This window comes from Megascapheus bottae, chromosome 29 (genome assembly GCF_031878675.1).
Source record: "Megascapheus bottae isolate mThoBot1 chromosome 29, mThoBot2.hap1, whole genome shotgun sequence".
NCBI lineage: Eukaryota > Metazoa > Chordata > Mammalia > Rodentia > Geomyidae > Megascapheus > Megascapheus bottae.
In genome coordinates, this window is record NC_143537.1 from 278,071 (window position 1) to 296,914 (window position 18,844).

Here is an 18,844-nt window from a genome sequence, read left to right on the forward strand (position 1 = left end):
ATAGCATCCTTCCCTTCAGGGAAAAGTTTAGGGCACCCATGGTGCCTGCTAAGGACCATTACAAAGCCATTCCTGAAACTAGGCTATCAGAGAGGAAAGGTGGGAGCACATTTCCAAGGTTTTGTCATTTTTAATTGCCAGTCTTTGAGTAGCAGACATTCTAGTAAAGAATTTGTGCAGTCATTGAAACTTCGTAAATCTTTGAGGTTTTTTTTTCCCCCCACAAGTAAAAGAGTAAGTACAGTGACGGAGCTTCAGTGCTACTACCACTTTTTAGCCTTGATAAGTAAACACTGTATGCTTGTTTTTGTCTAGCAACTACTGATTTATGAAAGACAAGTCTAACTCCCTTTACTCAAATGCCACATATTTTCCACAAGCCAAAGAGTTCTTGGATTTGCGTTGATAAGCTCTAATTTGGGTTCTCAAAATTATGTCTTATGTTTGCAAAACTCAGCATAATTCAAATAACCTGTTTTTCCCCCCTTAGAACACTTCAGTTATGGAAGATCAAAATGAAGATGAGTCCCCAAAGAAAAATACCCTTTGGCAGGTAGGAATGATAAGATAGCAATTGACATACTGTAGATGAGTTACTCCCAAGTTCATGACCTTAGTGAAATCATGAGCTGAGCCTTTTCTTTTTTCTTTTGTACAGTTTGACTAGTTTCAGAATCCACTTTTCTTTATCATCTTTTCCTAGGAAAGCAGCACTGCAAATAGTAAAGAATTTTGGAGTTTTCACAGAGATTCTCTAAACTGGCAATAGCCAAATGCATTTGGTTTGTGGCATAGTTGAATACCGTTTGATGTAATCGTGGTACCATGTCACACTCCAAATGTATACAGTAATGGTTTTTTTTTCCTAGTTAGCTCCTAATCCCTACTTTTTCTTTTCCTATTTATTTTCAATTTTCTTTTTGTCTCCTCTTCTCAACTCTTTCAAAGTTGCCAATTTTCTTCCAATCTCCCAGATTTGGGGGAGGGATAGTAGGGAGTGGGAGCATGTAAAGTTGCATGGTTTGGTTTCCCAGCAGCCGTCATGGTATAATTCTGCAAGGTAAAACAAATCTAAAACTGAAGAGAATAATATATTAAAATAAATCTATGAGTTCACTTCATCTAAACCTAAACAGATTAGTTAACAAGAATAATGTATAGCTAATATGCTTAAGATGAAACAAAAACAACGAGAGAAAGGTTTTACTGGGCTGAGTGGGAAAATGGAAGTCAAATATGAAAAATGCGATTTAATAATGGAGATGGTGTTATTGTTTTTAAATACGTGCAAACTGAATTTTGTATCTTTTATATATATATATATATACATATATATATATTATTTATTTATGTTTGCCAGTCCTGGGCTTGAGCTCAGGGCCTGAGCACTGTCCTTGGACTTTCTCAAGGCTAGAGTTCTACCACTTGAGCCTCAGCACCACTGCTGGCTTTTTTTTCTATGTATGTGGTACTGAAGAATCGAACCTGGGTCTTTATGCATGCTAGGCCAAACTCCCGGCCCCTATACATTATTTTACAATAGGACTTTCTTCATTTTCCAGTGATTGCCATGGTCTTAACACTTTAGCTTTCAATTTTAAAAGATTCTACCTTCTAGTTTGTTTGTTCATGGTATACAAATACTCTAAGGACTAGATGGTTAGGAACCTGGCTAAGGAAATAATGGATATGAAAGGCTTTTTATTGTTGTTGGTGATGGTCATGGGGCTTGAACTTGGCCTGGGCCCTGTCCCTGAGCTCTTCAAGGCTACCGCCCTACCTCTGGAGCAACGGCCCCACTTTCCGTTCTCTAGTGATTAATTGGAGACAAGAGTTTCACATTCTTCAGTACCCAGGCTAGGGCTAGCATTGAACCATGATCATCAGATCTCACCCTCCTCCCGAGTAGCTAAGATTACAGGCGTGTTCCACTGTGCCCAGCTGTGAAAGTGCTTTGTAAATTATAAAGCAGTACACAAATACAAGTTAATAACATTATATTTACTTGTAATGAAGGCAATTATTTTATAAAATATATCAAAAGTATATAAATAAAGGAGGAAAGAAATGTGACTTGTTCTCAAGGTGAGATATGTTTGGCATTTCTGTATATATCTTTTATAGTTGTGTGCTCCCTTATTGTGATTATAATGCTGCACCTTTTTTCATTAATACTACCCCATGTATGTGGACTCTTACTATGTTTTTACTTTATGTATCTAATTTTAGTGACTATATTCTGGCTCTTCTATGAAGACATGTTATAATTTAGCCAGTTGCCTATAATTGGGTAGCTCTAATTTTTTTCAATTATAGCATGGTGGTTATTTTATGTTTAAAGATAGCCTCTTTTATGCCTATTAATATTGTCAGCAAATACCTTTGTTTCATGTCTGTTTTGAATTCTTATTTGGATGGAGTCTGTTAGGAATGTCTTTCTACAAGCAAAATTTAAGCGTTTCTGATCATTGATACCCCCTGGTGCGTGGTGCCCCTGAGCTCACACAAGTTCTTGGCAGTGGGGGGCAGAATAAGAACAATGGCAATAAGATAAATGTCTTCTGATCCTGCCTCTAGATGTAGATGTAAGGATATACAGTAAGCTCAGAAAGTTTTTGTTGGTTTGTTTGTTTTTTGTTTTTTAAATAATGGTTGAAAGCTGATCTGGAGATTTACAAAGGATATCTTCTTTCTGGGAAAGGTTAATTCTAATTAAAGTCAGATGACATATTATTAACAAAAACTCTTGGTTCTTTCTGCTTAAGGTTCTAAATACAAGACCCCCAGTGACACAGACATTTGTAATTTACGGGTTCAGCTGTCACAATTTTCTTGTATTAACGTTCTAGGTGAGGCTATCAGAAGAATGATGGATAGATTACTTGTTTGGCAAGTGTTTGAGAGCAGAGTTTATTTTGTTTATAAACAGAAAAGTTACTGGTCTTATCAAACTAGCAGTAGTTGTGGTTTGAATCTAGGGATTCAGATTACTTTTCAAGGCTATTGTTCAGCACATTGCATATAGTTATTTCTTTTTCTTTTCTTCGAGGCAATGCCAAGGATTAAACTCTCTCAATGAGCTATATTCCTTGTCCTATAGTTTTGGTTAAAATTAGATACACACACAGATGCTATACAGGGACATGTAGGTAGATTTGATGAATAATTCATATGATAGAAGAACGTATTGGTTACATATAAAGTACCTGCCAGTCTGACAGACTGAACCTGTTATCTAGCTTGTTACTTAATTTTTTTTTTTTTTTGACAATCCCGGGCTTTGAACTCAGGGCCTGCGCACTGTCCTTGAACTTTCTCAAGGCTAGAGTTCTACCACTTGAGCCACAACATCACTTGCGGCTTTTTCCTATGTATGTGATACCGAGAAATCATTTTTTTTTTTTTTTTGCCAGTTCTGGGCTTTGAACTCAGGGCCTGAGCACTGTCCTTGAACTTTCTTAAGGCTAGAGCTCTACCACTTGAGCCGTAGCCGTAACACCACTTGCATCTTTTTTCTATGTGTGTGGTACCGAGGAATCCAACCCAGGTCTTCATGCATGCTAGGCAAGCACTCTACCACTAGGCTAAACTCCTAGCCCTTGTTACCTATGTTCTTGCCTCTTGTGACAGTCAATAGGCTGACAATATTCAATGGAAAATTTGAGATTGGAGGAGGTAGATATATAATTATATTCACATAACTTTTATTTCAATATATTGTTATATAGTTGCATTATTACTTGTTTATTATTTACCATAAGCTAATTTATAAGCTAAACTTTACTATAAGTAAATATGTGTTTATGTAGGTATGTATCTATAAAATCATAGTGTATGTACTATTTGGTATCCACTATTGCACTCTCCACTGTTGCAAGGGACTTGAAAAGCTACTTCATATATAAGGGGAGGCTGTTGTATTTAGCATTTACATTTAATTTTGAGGAAGTAAAACAAGCTATTAATCACAACTTGCCATTTTGCCATTGGGAAGTTAGATCCTCTCCAAAACATTTAGCTATACTTTCTACATTTAGTGTGGTGAAAGAATGAATTTCTAATTGCTTACTGAATAGTAAAGTAATAATAAAGTAAATAAAGTAATAAGTAAAATTGGCATCTTAAGAAATACTTAAGGGTATAAAATATTTTGAATGAAATATCAACTAGATCTCTTTCTTTTGTCAAACTATCCATTTATTATTTTCTAAAATAGATAAGCAATGGAACATCATCTGTGATCGTCTCCAGAAAGAGGCCATCAGAAGGAAACTACCAGAAAGAAAAGGACTTGTGTATTAAATATTTTGACCAGTGGTCTGAATCAGATCAAGTCGAGTTTGTGGAACATCTTATTTCACGAATGTGTCATTATCAGCATGGACATATTAACTCTTACCTGAAGCCCATGTTGCAGCGGGACTTCATTACAGCGTTACCAGGTAACTGTACTTGACAGCAGCTGAACAGTGGAAGAATGCCTAGCTTCAGAGGCTAGGTGGGGATGAATACATGTTTGTGAAGGGAATAAATGCATGCTGCGTGAGCCATTATTTCTTGGAACCATCCACTGTATTTGTAAATTAAATTTTAATTGTTGTATGCCAGTGATTATTGTTTAGTGCTATTGCTTTATTTAGCTTTTTAAATTGCCTTTTTAAAGAAATGACCATTTTAAATTTAATATCATATATTCAGTCTTCAATTTGCCATTATAGTATATATAAACTATAACATAGATACATAGTGTATATAGCATATGTAATATATATAATATGTATATATGTGTGTGTATGTATGTGCGTGTGTGTGTGTATATATATATATATATATATATATATATATATGCGCTCATTTTTTATTCTGGTCTTGGGGCTGGAACTCAGGGCCTAGGTGCTGTCCCTGAACTCTTTTGCTCAAGGGCAATGCTCTAACCACTTGAGCCATGTCACAGCAATACTTCTGGGTTTTTCTGTGTATGTAGTACTGAGGAATTGAACCCAATGCTTCCTGTGTTGGTAGGCAAACACTCTACCACTGAGCCACATTCCCAGCCCTGGCTTTTTTGGGGGGGGGAGGGGGTCGGTTGTGGGGCTTGAACTCTGGGCCTGGGCGTTGTCCCTGAGCTATTCAGCTCAAGCCTACCACCCTCCTTCTTGAGCCAGAAAACCACTTCCACTTTTTTGGTGGTTAATTGTAGATAAAGAGTCTCAGGTACTTTTGTGCCTGGGCTGGCTTTGAACTGTGATCCTCAGATCTTAGACTCCTGAGTAGCTAGGATTACAGGTGTGAGCCACCACGCCGGGCTTCCCCCCCCCCCCTTTTAAAGTAGTTTATTGGTAATAAGTGTCTCAGACTTTTCTTTTCTGGGCTGGTTTCAAGCCATGATCCTCAGATCTCAGCCTCCTGATTAGCTAGGAGTACAGGTGTGAGCCACCCGTGCACGGCTTTATTACTTTTTTTGGGGGGGGGAAGTCCTGGGCTTGAGCTTTCTCAAGTCTAGAACTCTATCACTTGAGCCTCAGCACCACTTCTGGCTTTTTTTCTTTGTATGTGGTACGGAGAAATTGAACCCGGGTCTTCGTGCATGCTAGGCAAGCACTTTACCACTAGGCGAAACTTCCGGCCTCTTCGTTACTTTTTTGGAAACTAATTTCTGCATTCTCTTCTGAACACCCTCCCCTACATGTACATAGGCAGGAGATGTATACTTATACACACACATACAGACATACCACACCCATTTCTGGTTAAGTTTGATTTTTCTAAAAGGAGATTTTACTCTTTTTTAGGAGCAGTTTTAGGTTTACAGCAAATTTAAATGAGAATTATTGAGAATCCTTGTATCCTCTTACTGTCTTCCCCTGTCCCTTGTGTATGTAGCCTCCCCCATTGTTAATGCCTGCCACCGAGCTGTTCACCTACTCTGACACATCACCATCCCCACAAGTCCAAGCATATAAGGGATTCTAGGTGCTCTAATTTTATGGGCTTAGACAGACATAGAGTGACATGTAACCACTATGATAGTATCCTGCAAAGTAGTTATACAATTCTTGACTTTCTGACCACTTGTTCTTTTCTGTCTTTTAGCATTAGTGTTTTCATATATTTTTTATTATAATTAATAGAGGGTTACAGTTATATTTGCCAGATAGAAGAATTACTTCACACACATTGATACCCATTCTCATGTTTTTGTCCTCATTTCCCTCCACCCACCCCCTCCCTTCATTTTGTTTCCCCCTTCCCTTTCCTATATCAAGTAAACAAATAAATGTATATACAGTATATCAGATTATAAGGTAAGATACTGTAACAATATGAGAATAACCAAGGGACAACAAAAGAGATGAGAAATAGCATAGTACATTAAGAACAACAATCACATGTTATATAGCTCTTCTTTCCCTATCCTAAAGGTCCTTTCATTTAGCCTCATCCTATATGTATCTAGGTTTTGAGCTCTTTTTCTGTTAGGAGAGTCCAAAGTTTGTACTCATTATTACAAATAAGGGAAACCATTGAGCCTCTGTTCCTTTGGGTCTGGCTTACTTCACTTAATATGAATTTTTCCAAGTCTTTCCATTTTCTTACAGATGGGGTGATCTCGTTCTTTCTGATGGCAGCATAGAATTCCATTGTGTATAAATACTACATCTTAACATTAGTGCTTTAAATTTGACCATGTAAGATGTGAAGATTTCACTCAGAGACTGCTGGCTATAACATTTGCTCCAGTGCCATCAATGTGATGTGCTAGTTACACTTTACTCCAGTGCTGGCAGTGTAATGTGCTAGTTATTTCTGCCATGTCAGGATAGGTCCAGAAAAAGCCTGGGATGAAAAATACTGTTGTATTTCTATAACCTGTTGCTTGTTAGGCTACAGGTGCTCCCTTAGTCGCCTGTGATTCTACACTGTCAGTACTTTCATAGCACATAGGGCCCAGAGTCAGGGCTCAGGCCTGAAACCTGGGTTGCAAATTAGCAGGCTAGCTTAGATTTCAAACTCCGTTTGAGCTACCAATCCCAGTCCTGATTTCTTAGCCTTCTTCCAAAGATTTTATTTATTCCTAGGAAGGGAGTCAAAAATGTATTTTAGAGGGCTGTGATGTAGCTCAGTGGCAAAGCGCTTGCCTAGCAAGTGCAACGTCCTGGGTTCGATTCCCAGTGCCAAAAAAGAAAAGACAAAAAAAAACCAAACCAACAAAAAATTATTTTAGAGCTAGCTTAAGAAGTTGTGTGACTCCTCTGTTATTTTTCATGATAAAATGTTGCATGTCTGTTTCTCATTTGTATCTTTAGAAAAACAAAATATGGCCGGGCACTGTTGCCTCACTCCTGTAATCCTAGCTGCTCAGGAATCCTGAGCTCTAAGGATAGCAGTTCAAAGCCAGCCCAGGCACGAAAGTCCATGAGAGTCTTTATCTCCAACTAACCACCAGAAAACCGGTGCTGTGGCTCAACATGGTAGAATAGTAGCTTTGAGCTGAAAAGCTCAGGGACAGAGTTCAGGCCCCATGACCGACATAAAAAAGAAAAATGAAAAACAAAATATGAGACATTGCTTTCTAGAATTATAGTAATCAATTTCCGAAAGGAATCTTAGTCATCAGTTCACTTTTTCTTTGTATAGATTAGGGAGATGAAAATTAGAGAAACTGGATGCAATGGTTGGGTCATACATTTTAGTAATTGTTTAGATAACAGGAGGCATTGATTTAAAAATTAGTGCAGGGCTGGGAGTTTGGCCTAGTGGTAGAGTGCTTGCCTAGAATGCATAAAGTCCCAGGTTTGATTCCTCTGTACTAATACATATATTGGGGGGGGAGCCGGAAGTGAGGCTGAAGCTCAAGTGGTAGAGCGTTAGCCTTGAGAAAGTCCAAGGACAGTGCTCAGACCCTGAGCTCAAGCCCAGTATTGGCTAAATAAATAAATAAATAAATAATAAAAATTAGTGCAAAGGCTAAAATCGCTTATAAGAGTCTCCTGGACTTTTTGTATTGCACACATCTTCAAGCTTCAAGCTGTAATCCTCAAATCTCAGCATCTTGAGTAGGATTACAGATGTGAGCCACCCAGCTTGTAAATGCAATTTTAACTAAATGAAGTCGTGCCTCCATTTTTTCAAGCAAATTAATTATTATTTGTTTTCTACTGTTATGATTTTATTTGCTTCCCTTTAATTACTTTCCCAGATGGCTGAGTAACAGGGAACACCCTTATATTTACAGAATATCCACCAGGTGGCACTATGATGGTTGGTTTGATTTTCAGAATTTAATTTCAAGCAGTCCTTTCTTTGGGGCGTATACACCCCTTGGAGAAGAGGCAGAACAGACGAACATGTGTTATGTATATAAATATGGTTAGTATAATTGCATACAATTCAGTTTTCATTACAGCATGTTCTAAGGTATTGTCCATATCTTGTTATTAATGTGGAATTTTGTGGTATTGAATGTTATAAGAAATGAATGGACTGTTGGCTGGGACATGGAAATATTTTTGCTAAAATGCTATTTGTTTTAACAGAATTTGATCTGAATATACATACATATGTCGGTATATTTCATACACATGAATCCAATAGCTAGAGACAAACTGGCCAAGTTGATTGTGTTAGTGTCTAGTCAGTTTGACTTAAACCTGGCTGTGATTCTTTAACACAGACCCTGCCTTAGGAGCGTTGGTGGGAAAACAGGCTCATGTATATGTGCACACTTCGATGTAGTAGCATGTGCAGCAACTTTCTGATTATATATCTTGATGTTTTAACTTTCTGTAGGAGGTCTTGAATTTGACTTGGTTTTGGTGGTGGTGGTGGTGGTTAACTGGAGAGAAGAGTCTCACAGACCTTCTTGCCCCAGGCTGGTTTTGGACCACAGTCCTCAGATCTCAGCCTCTTGAGTAGCTGGAATTTCATGGTTTGACCTATTGGCACCCAGCAAGTTTGACTTTTACTTTGTTAATTGACAATCATTTTAAACACTTGATTGTGAAAATATTAGTTGTATAAAATCATCTATACTTTTGGCACTTTTAATGTTTACTATGAATATTGTACCTGTCAGTATAGGAGAAATGGAAAATGTTTGTGGTTTCTGGCTCCTTTTGGTTCAGTGGAAAAAGTGATAATTATGATATGCTTTTCTAAAAATCATGGTAAATGTTTAGTCTGTAATGTCAGTTTCTGTCGGCTAGGTTATGGTTTGTAAGAACTGTTGTTGAGTAATTTTATACCATTTGAAATATAGGTATGGTATATTGTACTTCAAAAAACATGATAAGCATTGAAGATCAAGTTGGTGTTCAAGCAGTTAAAAATTTCAAAACACTTTGCTCTCTGGCCGTTATATATTATTTATCTTGCCCTCAAGTAAGGTTGGAAAGCTGTTATTGGACTATAAATGTGAGAAACTAGACCATAGGTCTTGAGAGATGGAACTAGAGCATAGCTTAAGGCTTCAAGCTGGATGCAGTGATCCCAGTAGGGCAGAAAAAAAGAGTATATTGTCAAGATTAGACAGTTAGGGTACTCTGAGGATATCAGTTTAAAGACAGAAACAAAACCAAACTAAACCCTAGAGATGCTAGACCTTTAATTATTCCACTGTTTTGAGTTGATACTATAGGGTTGCATGTTGCCAGTTCATTGTGTGGTTTCCTGGATACTTTGTAGAAAAAGACTGGGAGCTTCTTTTCACTTAATTTCTGCCTGAACCCCTGTTGGCCAATTACAAGTGAAAGGCATCCATGAACAAACTTTGCATTGTTTTTTGTTAAAAGTTTTCTAATTTATGCTTTTATTTGATCTGGGACTCCCAAGGGGGAAGGGATAGCAGAGCTGAGTGGGAAAGAGAGTTTCTTGTAGCTGCTCTTTGAAATGCTTTTCTGAAATAAAGGAAGTCTCTGTAATTGCATGATCCTAAGCAGTTGTGTTCAAACCGGCTCTAGTCAAGGACATTGAAATAATATCACACATTTGAGTTTCATTTTGTTAGGTTTATGTGCATATTTAGCTTTGAAATTTGTGCCTTTTAATTGTGTTTATTATTATTTGCAATTTCCAGACTTTGATGTGGTGCCTGTAATTAGCACAGAGTAGTATCTGTAGTAATATGGCTTCCTTTTTCTGAGGTTGTAGTGGGTCCTGTGGCCTCGGGAGAGGTGGTGGTGGGAGTTGGGGGAGTTGCAACATGATAGAGGTAATGAGACCCAGACATAGGTTCTTAGGAAAAGTGCCCAGCTTTAACATTGCAGAGTACTTTTTTTTTTTTTAAAGCTCAGGCAAATGGACTACTTCATTTAGTAACTTCTTTGTCCTGCATAGTCTCGAAATTCAGAAAGTTCCAAGATCTGCATGGCCCAAGAGAGGTGACTATGCTAATGTCCCCCAAATAGAAACTGTGATTCTTACCCTTCTGGAAGCATTTTAGAGGATATGAATCTTAGATCAACGCTAAGAGAGGCTTTTTTTTTTTTTTGCTGGAAGAGATATAAGATGTACATTTGTCTGTTACTACATGTTGTTACATAGGTGAAGAAGTCTACTTAGCCTCCTTGACCACTGATATCAGCTAAGGAGATTTAGGAATGAGAAAACAAAAGGAAGCCTGGCATTTATTGAGCACCTGTTATGTATCAGGCTCTTTTTGTCAGTTATTAGCCCTCCCAGCTAAGCTGGTCGAATTCCTACCTTGTAATATGAAAACATTGAGAGTTTCTGTCCTGAAGAGTTATTTTTAGATGATACAAAATAATCCATTTGAAGCATTTGATAATATTCTTTTCTTTGGATTTTTAAAATTTAATTTCATTTTTTTTTTTCTTTTGCTAGTCCTGGGCTTGAGCTCAGGGCCTGAGCACTGTCCTTGGGCTCCTCAGTACCACTTCGGCTTTTCTCTATGTATGTGGTAATGAGGAATCAAACCCAGGTCTTCATGCATGCTAGGCAAGCACTCAACCACTAGGCCAAACTCCTGGCCCATAATATTCCAGAAAGGAAAATGGATTTGCTTAAGGTCATGTAGGTAGCAGTTGACAAAAACAAGAGTCAAATAGGTTATTGTTCAACTGAAAATTACTATCTCCTCTAAGGATGAAGTAAATTTACAGTCAGGACCAAAGGAGATCAATCTAGCCTCCATAGGTGTCACTGAGATGTTGTTTATTTAGACTAGTAACATTTGAAAAGAAGAGTAAATGTCTTCTAGTAAGATGTTACTTAAGGTGTTCACTTACTCAAAAGCTACTCAGTAGTTTAGTAGTATTTTAGTTGTGAGCATTCTGTGAAGAAGAAAGATCAAAGAGGACTAAAAGGGACTTTTTTTTTTTTTTTACTATGGACCAATAGTTCCCAAGTTGTTAGAAATAGCTGGTGACATTTCTTAAGTATGGATTTCTGGGCATCGTCAACCAGAGATTTGTTCAGGAGGTCAAGAGATCTGGGAAATCTGTTTTTTGTTTGTTTGTTTGTTTGTTTTTGGTTTTGGTTGATGTCTTTTTGAATATCAGTCATCCTACATGACTCAGATATAGCCACACAGGCTTAACCTAAGCTCTTGGTCTCACTCACACTGACCAAGTGATTTGGATGCTGCTTTCCCAGTTTGCAAACAAGTGATAGAACCTTATAGCCATTGAGACCAGAAAGGGCAGGCTCCCTTTCTAGTCTTCCCTTGTTGTTCATCTCTTACAAAGCAAAGGATTCAAGAATGGAATTGATTAGTGTATCACTAGGAGGACTGAGTGATGTGGACATAAATGATTGTATTCTAGTATGTGTAGAAACAAGCAGAGGTAATTCAGTGATGAGCTGGATTTGTTATGCTATGGGTAGGCTCTTTTTAAAAATAATAAGTATGGATTTTGGTATGATGCAGTTATAATCAGGATAAATACAGCTTCAGCTTATGATAGCTGAGGTGTACTGTACATGTGATGTGGTGCTGAATCTGTTAGCCATGGTGACTGAGACATAGGCGATTATCTGTGGGCTATTGCTTAAAGATAGATGATGAAAGAAAGGATCACAAGGTCGTAGTTCACAGAAAGATGACCTGAGTCTCTGAGAATTCCATCCAGAAGACTAATTCCCAGTGTCATATTGCCCCAAATATTTAGAATAATCCAAGAGAGAAATAAAATATTTGGAGGATATTGCTTGCTTGGAGGAGTATTATAAAAATTGAAGTGCTAGTGTGCTTAGATTTAATGGTGTAGTGGCAATAAAAAAGAAACAGTATAATCACCCTTGTGTAATTTTTTTCCTTCCTAACACTAATGGCCCTTATTAAGGAATGAATGAAAAATTGTGATGAAGATTTGAATATATTTTAAGAATACTGTGAACAAGGAGGCCTAGAATCCTTGTTTTCCTAGAGAGTGACAAAGTCTATGAATGTCAGATTTGCAGAGCATTGAGGAAAAAAAATAGAAAACCAGTGTGGAGCTCCACGTGCAAGTATCCTTGTGCAGCTTGTTTTAGTCTTATGCAGTAGTACCCAGAGGTGATTGCTGAGCACAGTGGGAGGAGGTCTATTTATAGGGTATTAATTGTTAAGTTTGATACTGATACTGACTTTCTGGCATTTACCCATTATGTTGATCTGACATCAAAAGTCCATTCTTTGGTTTATAAAAATCAAGATTTCTGGATAGGTCAGGGGTATAGTTTTGAAGGTGCCTTCTAGTAAGGAGATACTGCTACAAGAATCAGCTCCTAACTGACTTAAAAGCCAGAATTAGAGAAAATTCTTTTGTTGTTGTTGTTTGTTTTTGCAGGTTTTGGAACTTAAATCAGGGCCTGGACACTGTCCCTGAGCCTCTTTGTACTCAAGGCTAGCGCTCTACCACTGGAGCCTTAGCACCACTTCTGGCAAATTGTTTTAATAGAGGTTGATAGGGAGAGAGGTCTTAGATTTTTAGTTTAGCTTGTTGCCACTTGGGGAGGCTGCTGTGAGATTATTTACAAGGGTTGCCCAGAGGAGCCAGTGTGTTTCAGGCAAGAAGAGTTTGTTGGGAGAGCCAAACCACCCGGCTACACTCTAGAACAGGATGCAGCAGTGTGACAAATGGTGAAGTGAGATTATATAGGGAAGGGTAAGAAGATGTGACCACAGCAAATGAGGAAGTGACCCTGTCAGAGCCTGGGGAACCTTCCACTGACCCACAGTTACATAGCAGCCAGTTACCTGGCAGTAACAAGTGCAGGTGGTGGGCAGGAACTTCTAGGAATGGCCACATGCAGTTTTCTAGGAGAGAGAATGAAGGGAAGGAGGGGCCTGTGGGTTCTCTCCCATAGAAAGAACACAAAGGAAAGGGCCATTTTCCCAGGCCTAACATTCCTAACAGGGACCATTAGGTAAAGGCATTCTATCTTTGATTGTGTAGCTGCAAGATAGCCAAGTTTAAGTAAGAATGCCCTGGAGTCTTCATAGCTGGAGTATTAGCCCTAATCCAGGGTAAGAGATTTAGTATATGTTAAGCAACAGAATAACAGTGTCATTCTGAGGCTTGAAGAAATCTCTGGTTTGTGAAGCATTTCTTTTTTATTGCTTTGCTTTATTCTATTTCTTTTTGTTTCTTTGAGATACAATTTTGCTAAGTTGACAAGACCAGCCTCAAAGTTGAGAACCTTTTGCCTTCTGAGTGCTTGTATTACAAGTGGGTATCATTCATGTTGATATTTTTTTTAAATAAGGCTGAGGCTGTACCTCCAATTAATAATAATATAAACAAACTAGACTGAAAGTTTAATGATTCACTTACTCCCCAGTCTTTAACATTAAGCTTGTTAAAGAGAACATTCATTCATTTGTAGAATTCTCTTTTGTCTTTAAAATCTTTTCATAAGTCTGTATGTTACCATTTTGTAGAAAATAAAGGCAACAGAATGTTTCAGTGTTTGTTTCATGTTATAAAACTAGTTGGAGCTAGTCAGTGGTGAGTTTGAGACAGGAACTTAAAATTTCCTGTCATCCTTGTTCTTATTTAAACCTATATAGACATAGGCAGGCCTGGGAAAACGCTTGCTTCCTTTATTACAGAGAGTATACCTGGAGGCCAGGAAGGAGCTGGCAGGTAGCCACAGTGATTCCTGTCATTATCTCCTCTCCATTGTAAATGACAGGCTCTCAAGTGATTTGTAGACATGTTGCTGTTGCTTTTAAGGCTTTTTTTTTTTTACCCTCTGTTAGGGAATAAAAAGTGTTAACCACTAAAGGGAGATACAACAATTGACAAAAAACACATCTAAGTACAATCTTGATTTGTCCTAGCACATTTCAAACTTTTAAAAATCTGGGCTGTTTTCCTTCTTAACTCTCAGGGACTCAAAAGAACTGTGATTTGTTGTGAAAAACAGTGTATGATGGCACTCAACACAAATTTTGTAGTAAGAAATGTTGAGTTCCAGTCCTGTTTCACCACCTCTCTTGTACTTCATCTGTACAATTAGGGGAGTCATAACCCTTTAAGGTTCTTATAAGAAAATGCTTTTTTATTACAATATCTGAAAAATAAAGAACTGTCCAAGGTCAGCTTTTACACACAGGAAACAGTTGTCATAACAAAAAAATAACCAAAGTGATGTGCGTATGTTTGTGAACTTGGGCATTTCTTTTACTTACATATCTTTTCATATTATTTCACGGAAGTCAGGATTCTCCATTTCTGCCATTTCTCTTGCCTTTAAGGAAATCATCTCCCTGCCGTTCCTTCTTTTTTGTAGAGCAAGGCTTAGACCACATAGCAGAAAACATTCTTTCGTACCTGGATGCCCGGTCTCTGTGTGCAGCTGAGCTGGTGTGTAAAGAATGGCAGCGAGTAATCTCAGAAGGAATGCTTTGGAAGAAGTTGATTGAAAGAATGGTACGCACTGATCCTCTGTGGAAAGGGCTGTCTGAGAGAAGAGGGTGGTAAGTGTCTGCTTATTCCTGTACAAAAAGTATCTGTGTCACATAGCTGACTTGATGCAAATTTGATCGCTCAGGAGACTGAATTGTCAAGAGGTGGGGGAACAATTTAAAGCTGCTAGAAATTTCCTTTCTGACATGTGCTAAATGGCTCAGCACAGAGAAAGCGAACTATAGACTAAGACACAGATTAGATTTCTCACAAAACTATTATTAGCACTTATTAAGCTTTCTAAAATGATAGGCTAGACTATTGTGTGTTGGTATTCAGAAAACAAAAGGCAAGCAGAATGGCAGAGTTATGAATTGAATTGTACCTTCTCCAAGATGGAAATTTAAATGTCAGAACCCCTGCTTTTGATTGAGAATACTTACCTAGCATGCACAAGGAGAGTCATCCATAGCACTGCAGGAAAAACAAACAAAAAAATGCTGGTTTAGAACTGTCAAAGTGCAATGTAAGCTGATAGACATAAAAGACAGGAAATCTTCTCTTTATAAGTACCATGTTTAAATAAGATTCACTATTTTGTGTACAAAAATATAACATTTGTTTTTGTTTGCCAGGGATCAGTATCTGTTTAAAAACCGACCTACAGATGGCCCTCCCAATTCATTTTATAGATCCTTATACCCAAAGATTATCCAGGATATAGAGGTAACTTTATGATTTATCTGTTTTATGTACAGTTTGGGTCTTGCCAACTTAATATTGCCTAGAGTATTCTTTTGTTCTTAAATCATAGTCCATTTTTTAGTAGTCTACCTTTTAGAATAAATGTCTTCATGTATAACCTGCATCTGTTTTTTACATTTTTTTTTAAAAGTAAAATCTGATCTGGGTGCCTTTGGCTTAATTAACACTTGCTCTTTAGGGGAGACCAGGATCTGAAGATTGTGGTTTGAAGCCAGATCAGGCAGGATGAAGGTCCCTGAACTCCTAACTCTACTTAACCAACAAATATCCAGATATGGAGCTGTGGCTCCAATGGTAGAATGCCACCCTTGAGCGGAAAAACCTAAGGGGCAGCACCCAGATTCTGAGTTTAAGCACCAGTACTAGTGAGCACATGGGCATGCATTGCTTTCCCCCCCTCCCCCCAGCACAAACCAACTGAAATACTCTCACAAAGTTATCAGTTAATCAAAACTACTATAAAAGCTGGGTGCTGATGGCTCCCTCCTGTAATCCTAGCAACTCAGGAGGCTTAGATCTGAGGATCACAGTTTAAAGCCTGCCCGGGCACAAAAGTCCCTGAGACTCTTATCTACAGTTAACCACCAGAAAACCAGAAGTGGTACTGTGGCTCAAGTGGTAGAGTGGTAGCCTTGAGCTTAAGAGCTCAGAGACAGCATCCAAGCCCAGAGTTCAAGCCCCATGACTGAGCAAAGAAAAACAAAAGCAAACAAACAACAACAAAAAACTAATACAAAATCAACTTTGTATTCCAATTTGATAAGTTTACTAAAATCCAAGGCCTGTTTTTTTAAGTCAGCATACAGTTTTAAGCCACCTCTGAAGAAGTACCGAAGTCAGTTTCCCTTGTTAATTGTCTATAACTTTCCTAAAACACTCTGGAAATTATTTTAAGCAACCATTAAGTGGGTTTTATGGAGCAAATTATTCCTGTAGACCATTTAACTACCTCAAACTAGAAAAACTATAAACGAGATACATTAGAAATGTTTGATATTGTTTGTGTCCCCGTTAGTTCCTTTTATTATCTAACTCCTTTCCTTATAACAGGAACAACGTGCACAGGCATTTCTCATGAACTTTTTACACATTTGTCCTTGGCTGTTCTTAGCTACTTCAGTCTTCCCTCCTTGGCAGAAAAATTCAGCCTACATTAGGCAGTGTTGTATCTCTCATAAAGTTACCTTGAACTTCCCAAATGTAAGGCAATATTCTTCCCCTGGGTGATGGATGTAAGATTTACCATGCCAAAAGGCATTAGTGAAAAAACACGCATTTTTGTAGTACTATCCCCTCTGCTCCTCTTTTCAGACAGATGTGAACTAATGGATCCATTCCATTAATGGTGAATCTAAATGTTGCTGGATTATTATTACTTAAGAGACAAACTCCTGTGTATTATGTTCTCTAAATGTTTATGTTCTCTTAAAATAACTTTTAGATAGAATTGTGCCAGACAAATCATAGCACTTAGGAATTAGTTGCTCCACTGTTAGTTTAGAACTTAGAATTGGTCGCCTCTGCTAAGTTATAGATGAGAATTATTGTTAGCTATAGTCAGAGAGAGAGAGAAAGAGAGAGAAAGAGAGAGGAGGGAGGGAGAGAGAGAGTATTTCAGGGAGAGGGGCCATCTCTAGATTCTTCTACTAAGACATTGCTTGTCCACTCTCAGAAACCTCATTACTTTCTGTTTTTTAACTGGGTATGTGAGGGACAGCTATTTATGAAGTATTCCACATTTCCTTGAGCAATTTTTATCAAGCCAACCTTTTTATTTTTGAGAAGGGAACTGTTCATAACCAGGAACTATGAAAGAACTTCATCAAGTTGAAGATTTGGTTACATAGACTATTTAATCTCCATGACTGCAGTTGCAATCAGCAGTATGTACTCAGTATTCTGTGGTATGACATCATCTAACATACCATTTCCTCAGGCTGAAGTAATGTTGCAAAGTTAGCAGATGTAAGGAGAGTACAGAGCCATGAGAGAAAACCACACTTGACACAAAACCTTTTGCATCATGATGGTCTTTCCAATGATTCTTCAAGTATGGTCTGGGAAAACCCACTGGTTGGCCATGATAGTCTCTTCCAGATTGTAAGGGATATTTATACTTCAGTGTCGTCATTAATGGTTATACGACAAAACTAATATTCCACTAATGGAGCATTTTGTACAAATACTTTATTAGCATTTTGTAATATGTTTTCTCATTAAATAGATTGGGAAAACCCTGAAAAACAACCTCAAGTCCTTATTTAGAAACTGAAGAGACATGGGCTCAAAAATGTGTTGCTACAGGTCACATAGTCATAGAGTGATAGAGTCTGGGTTATCCCTTAAAATGCTTCTGCCCTCAGAAAGGCTTTGTGTTACGTAGATGGTTACATAATGTTCCCTCAAGATAAAATTCTCCCCTCTGTTTCAGGAGTATGGTTTATTTTGTCCAAGACAGACATACATGGAGAAAGTTCTTGCAGTGGTCCTGATTCAGACAACTGCGAACTTAACCAGTATGGCTCTGCTCCTGTGGCTGGCATTAACCAGCAGAATGTAATAATTATAAGTAACTTCTTTGAGCCCCTTTACTATGCCATGAATTATGTTGTATGATTATAAGTTTAATTTTTACAAGGTACATATTATTGACCTTGCCTATAAATAAGGAAAAATTGAGATACTATCTAGCTAAGTGGAAAAGATTGTCTTTTGGCCAAATTCTGTCTTGCTCTGTGTTTACAGTTGTTCTTTATTTTCAAAATGGAAAATTCAAGAAGGGAGCAAGAGGTGTATTATATATGACTGTGGACTTTGAGCTTGGTCTTCCCATCTCTTCGTAGAGTATGGCTACTTACATCCTTGACTGCAAGTTGTGAAAAGGTTGTAAGTTAAGATTAAGTCTTATTCTAGTCCCATCAAGGGAAAGGTAGTTTTTAATGGGTTTTAAGCACATTGCCAAAAGATAAATTAGCATCCATAAACAGCTTTAAAGTCCCCCCCCTCCCCCCACTTATGTTGGCAAAGTGGCCAGTTCACAATATCTCTTTCTCTATCTTAACCTTCAGCTTTGTTCTTGCTGGCTTCTAAAATCCACTCTTTTATGGATTTGCACTTCCACATTGACCCGATTAAAAAAAAAACAGGCTAAATTTTAAGAAAAAAATAGATAACCTGACTTAGTGGTTAACTTCCATTATTCATGCAAGGATCTTTTGAGAAAAGAA

At 37.8% G+C, this 18,844-nt stretch overlaps 1 protein-coding gene across 8 annotated transcripts in view; it reads left to right on the forward strand.

Moving 5' to 3' along the window:
* The window catches only part of Fbxw11 (F-box and WD repeat domain containing 11), an 84,869-nt gene that overhangs the window by 40,620 nt on the left and 25,405 nt on the right, over positions 1-18,844 (forward strand). For 5 of the 8 annotated variants that reach the window (XM_090321234.1, XM_090321238.1, XM_090321237.1 and 2 more), the window contains 4 exons: positions 491-553; positions 4,217-4,442; positions 14,737-14,923; positions 15,488-15,578. In XM_090321234.1, coding sequence (XP_090177360.1) covers positions 491-553; positions 4,217-4,442; positions 14,737-14,923; positions 15,488-15,578 — 567 coding nt within the window. The remainder of the gene's footprint in view (positions 1-490; positions 554-4,216; positions 4,443-14,736; positions 14,924-15,487; positions 15,579-18,844) is intronic. The other 3 variants (XM_090321235.1, XM_090321241.1, XM_090321242.1) reach the window with 1 other exon arrangement.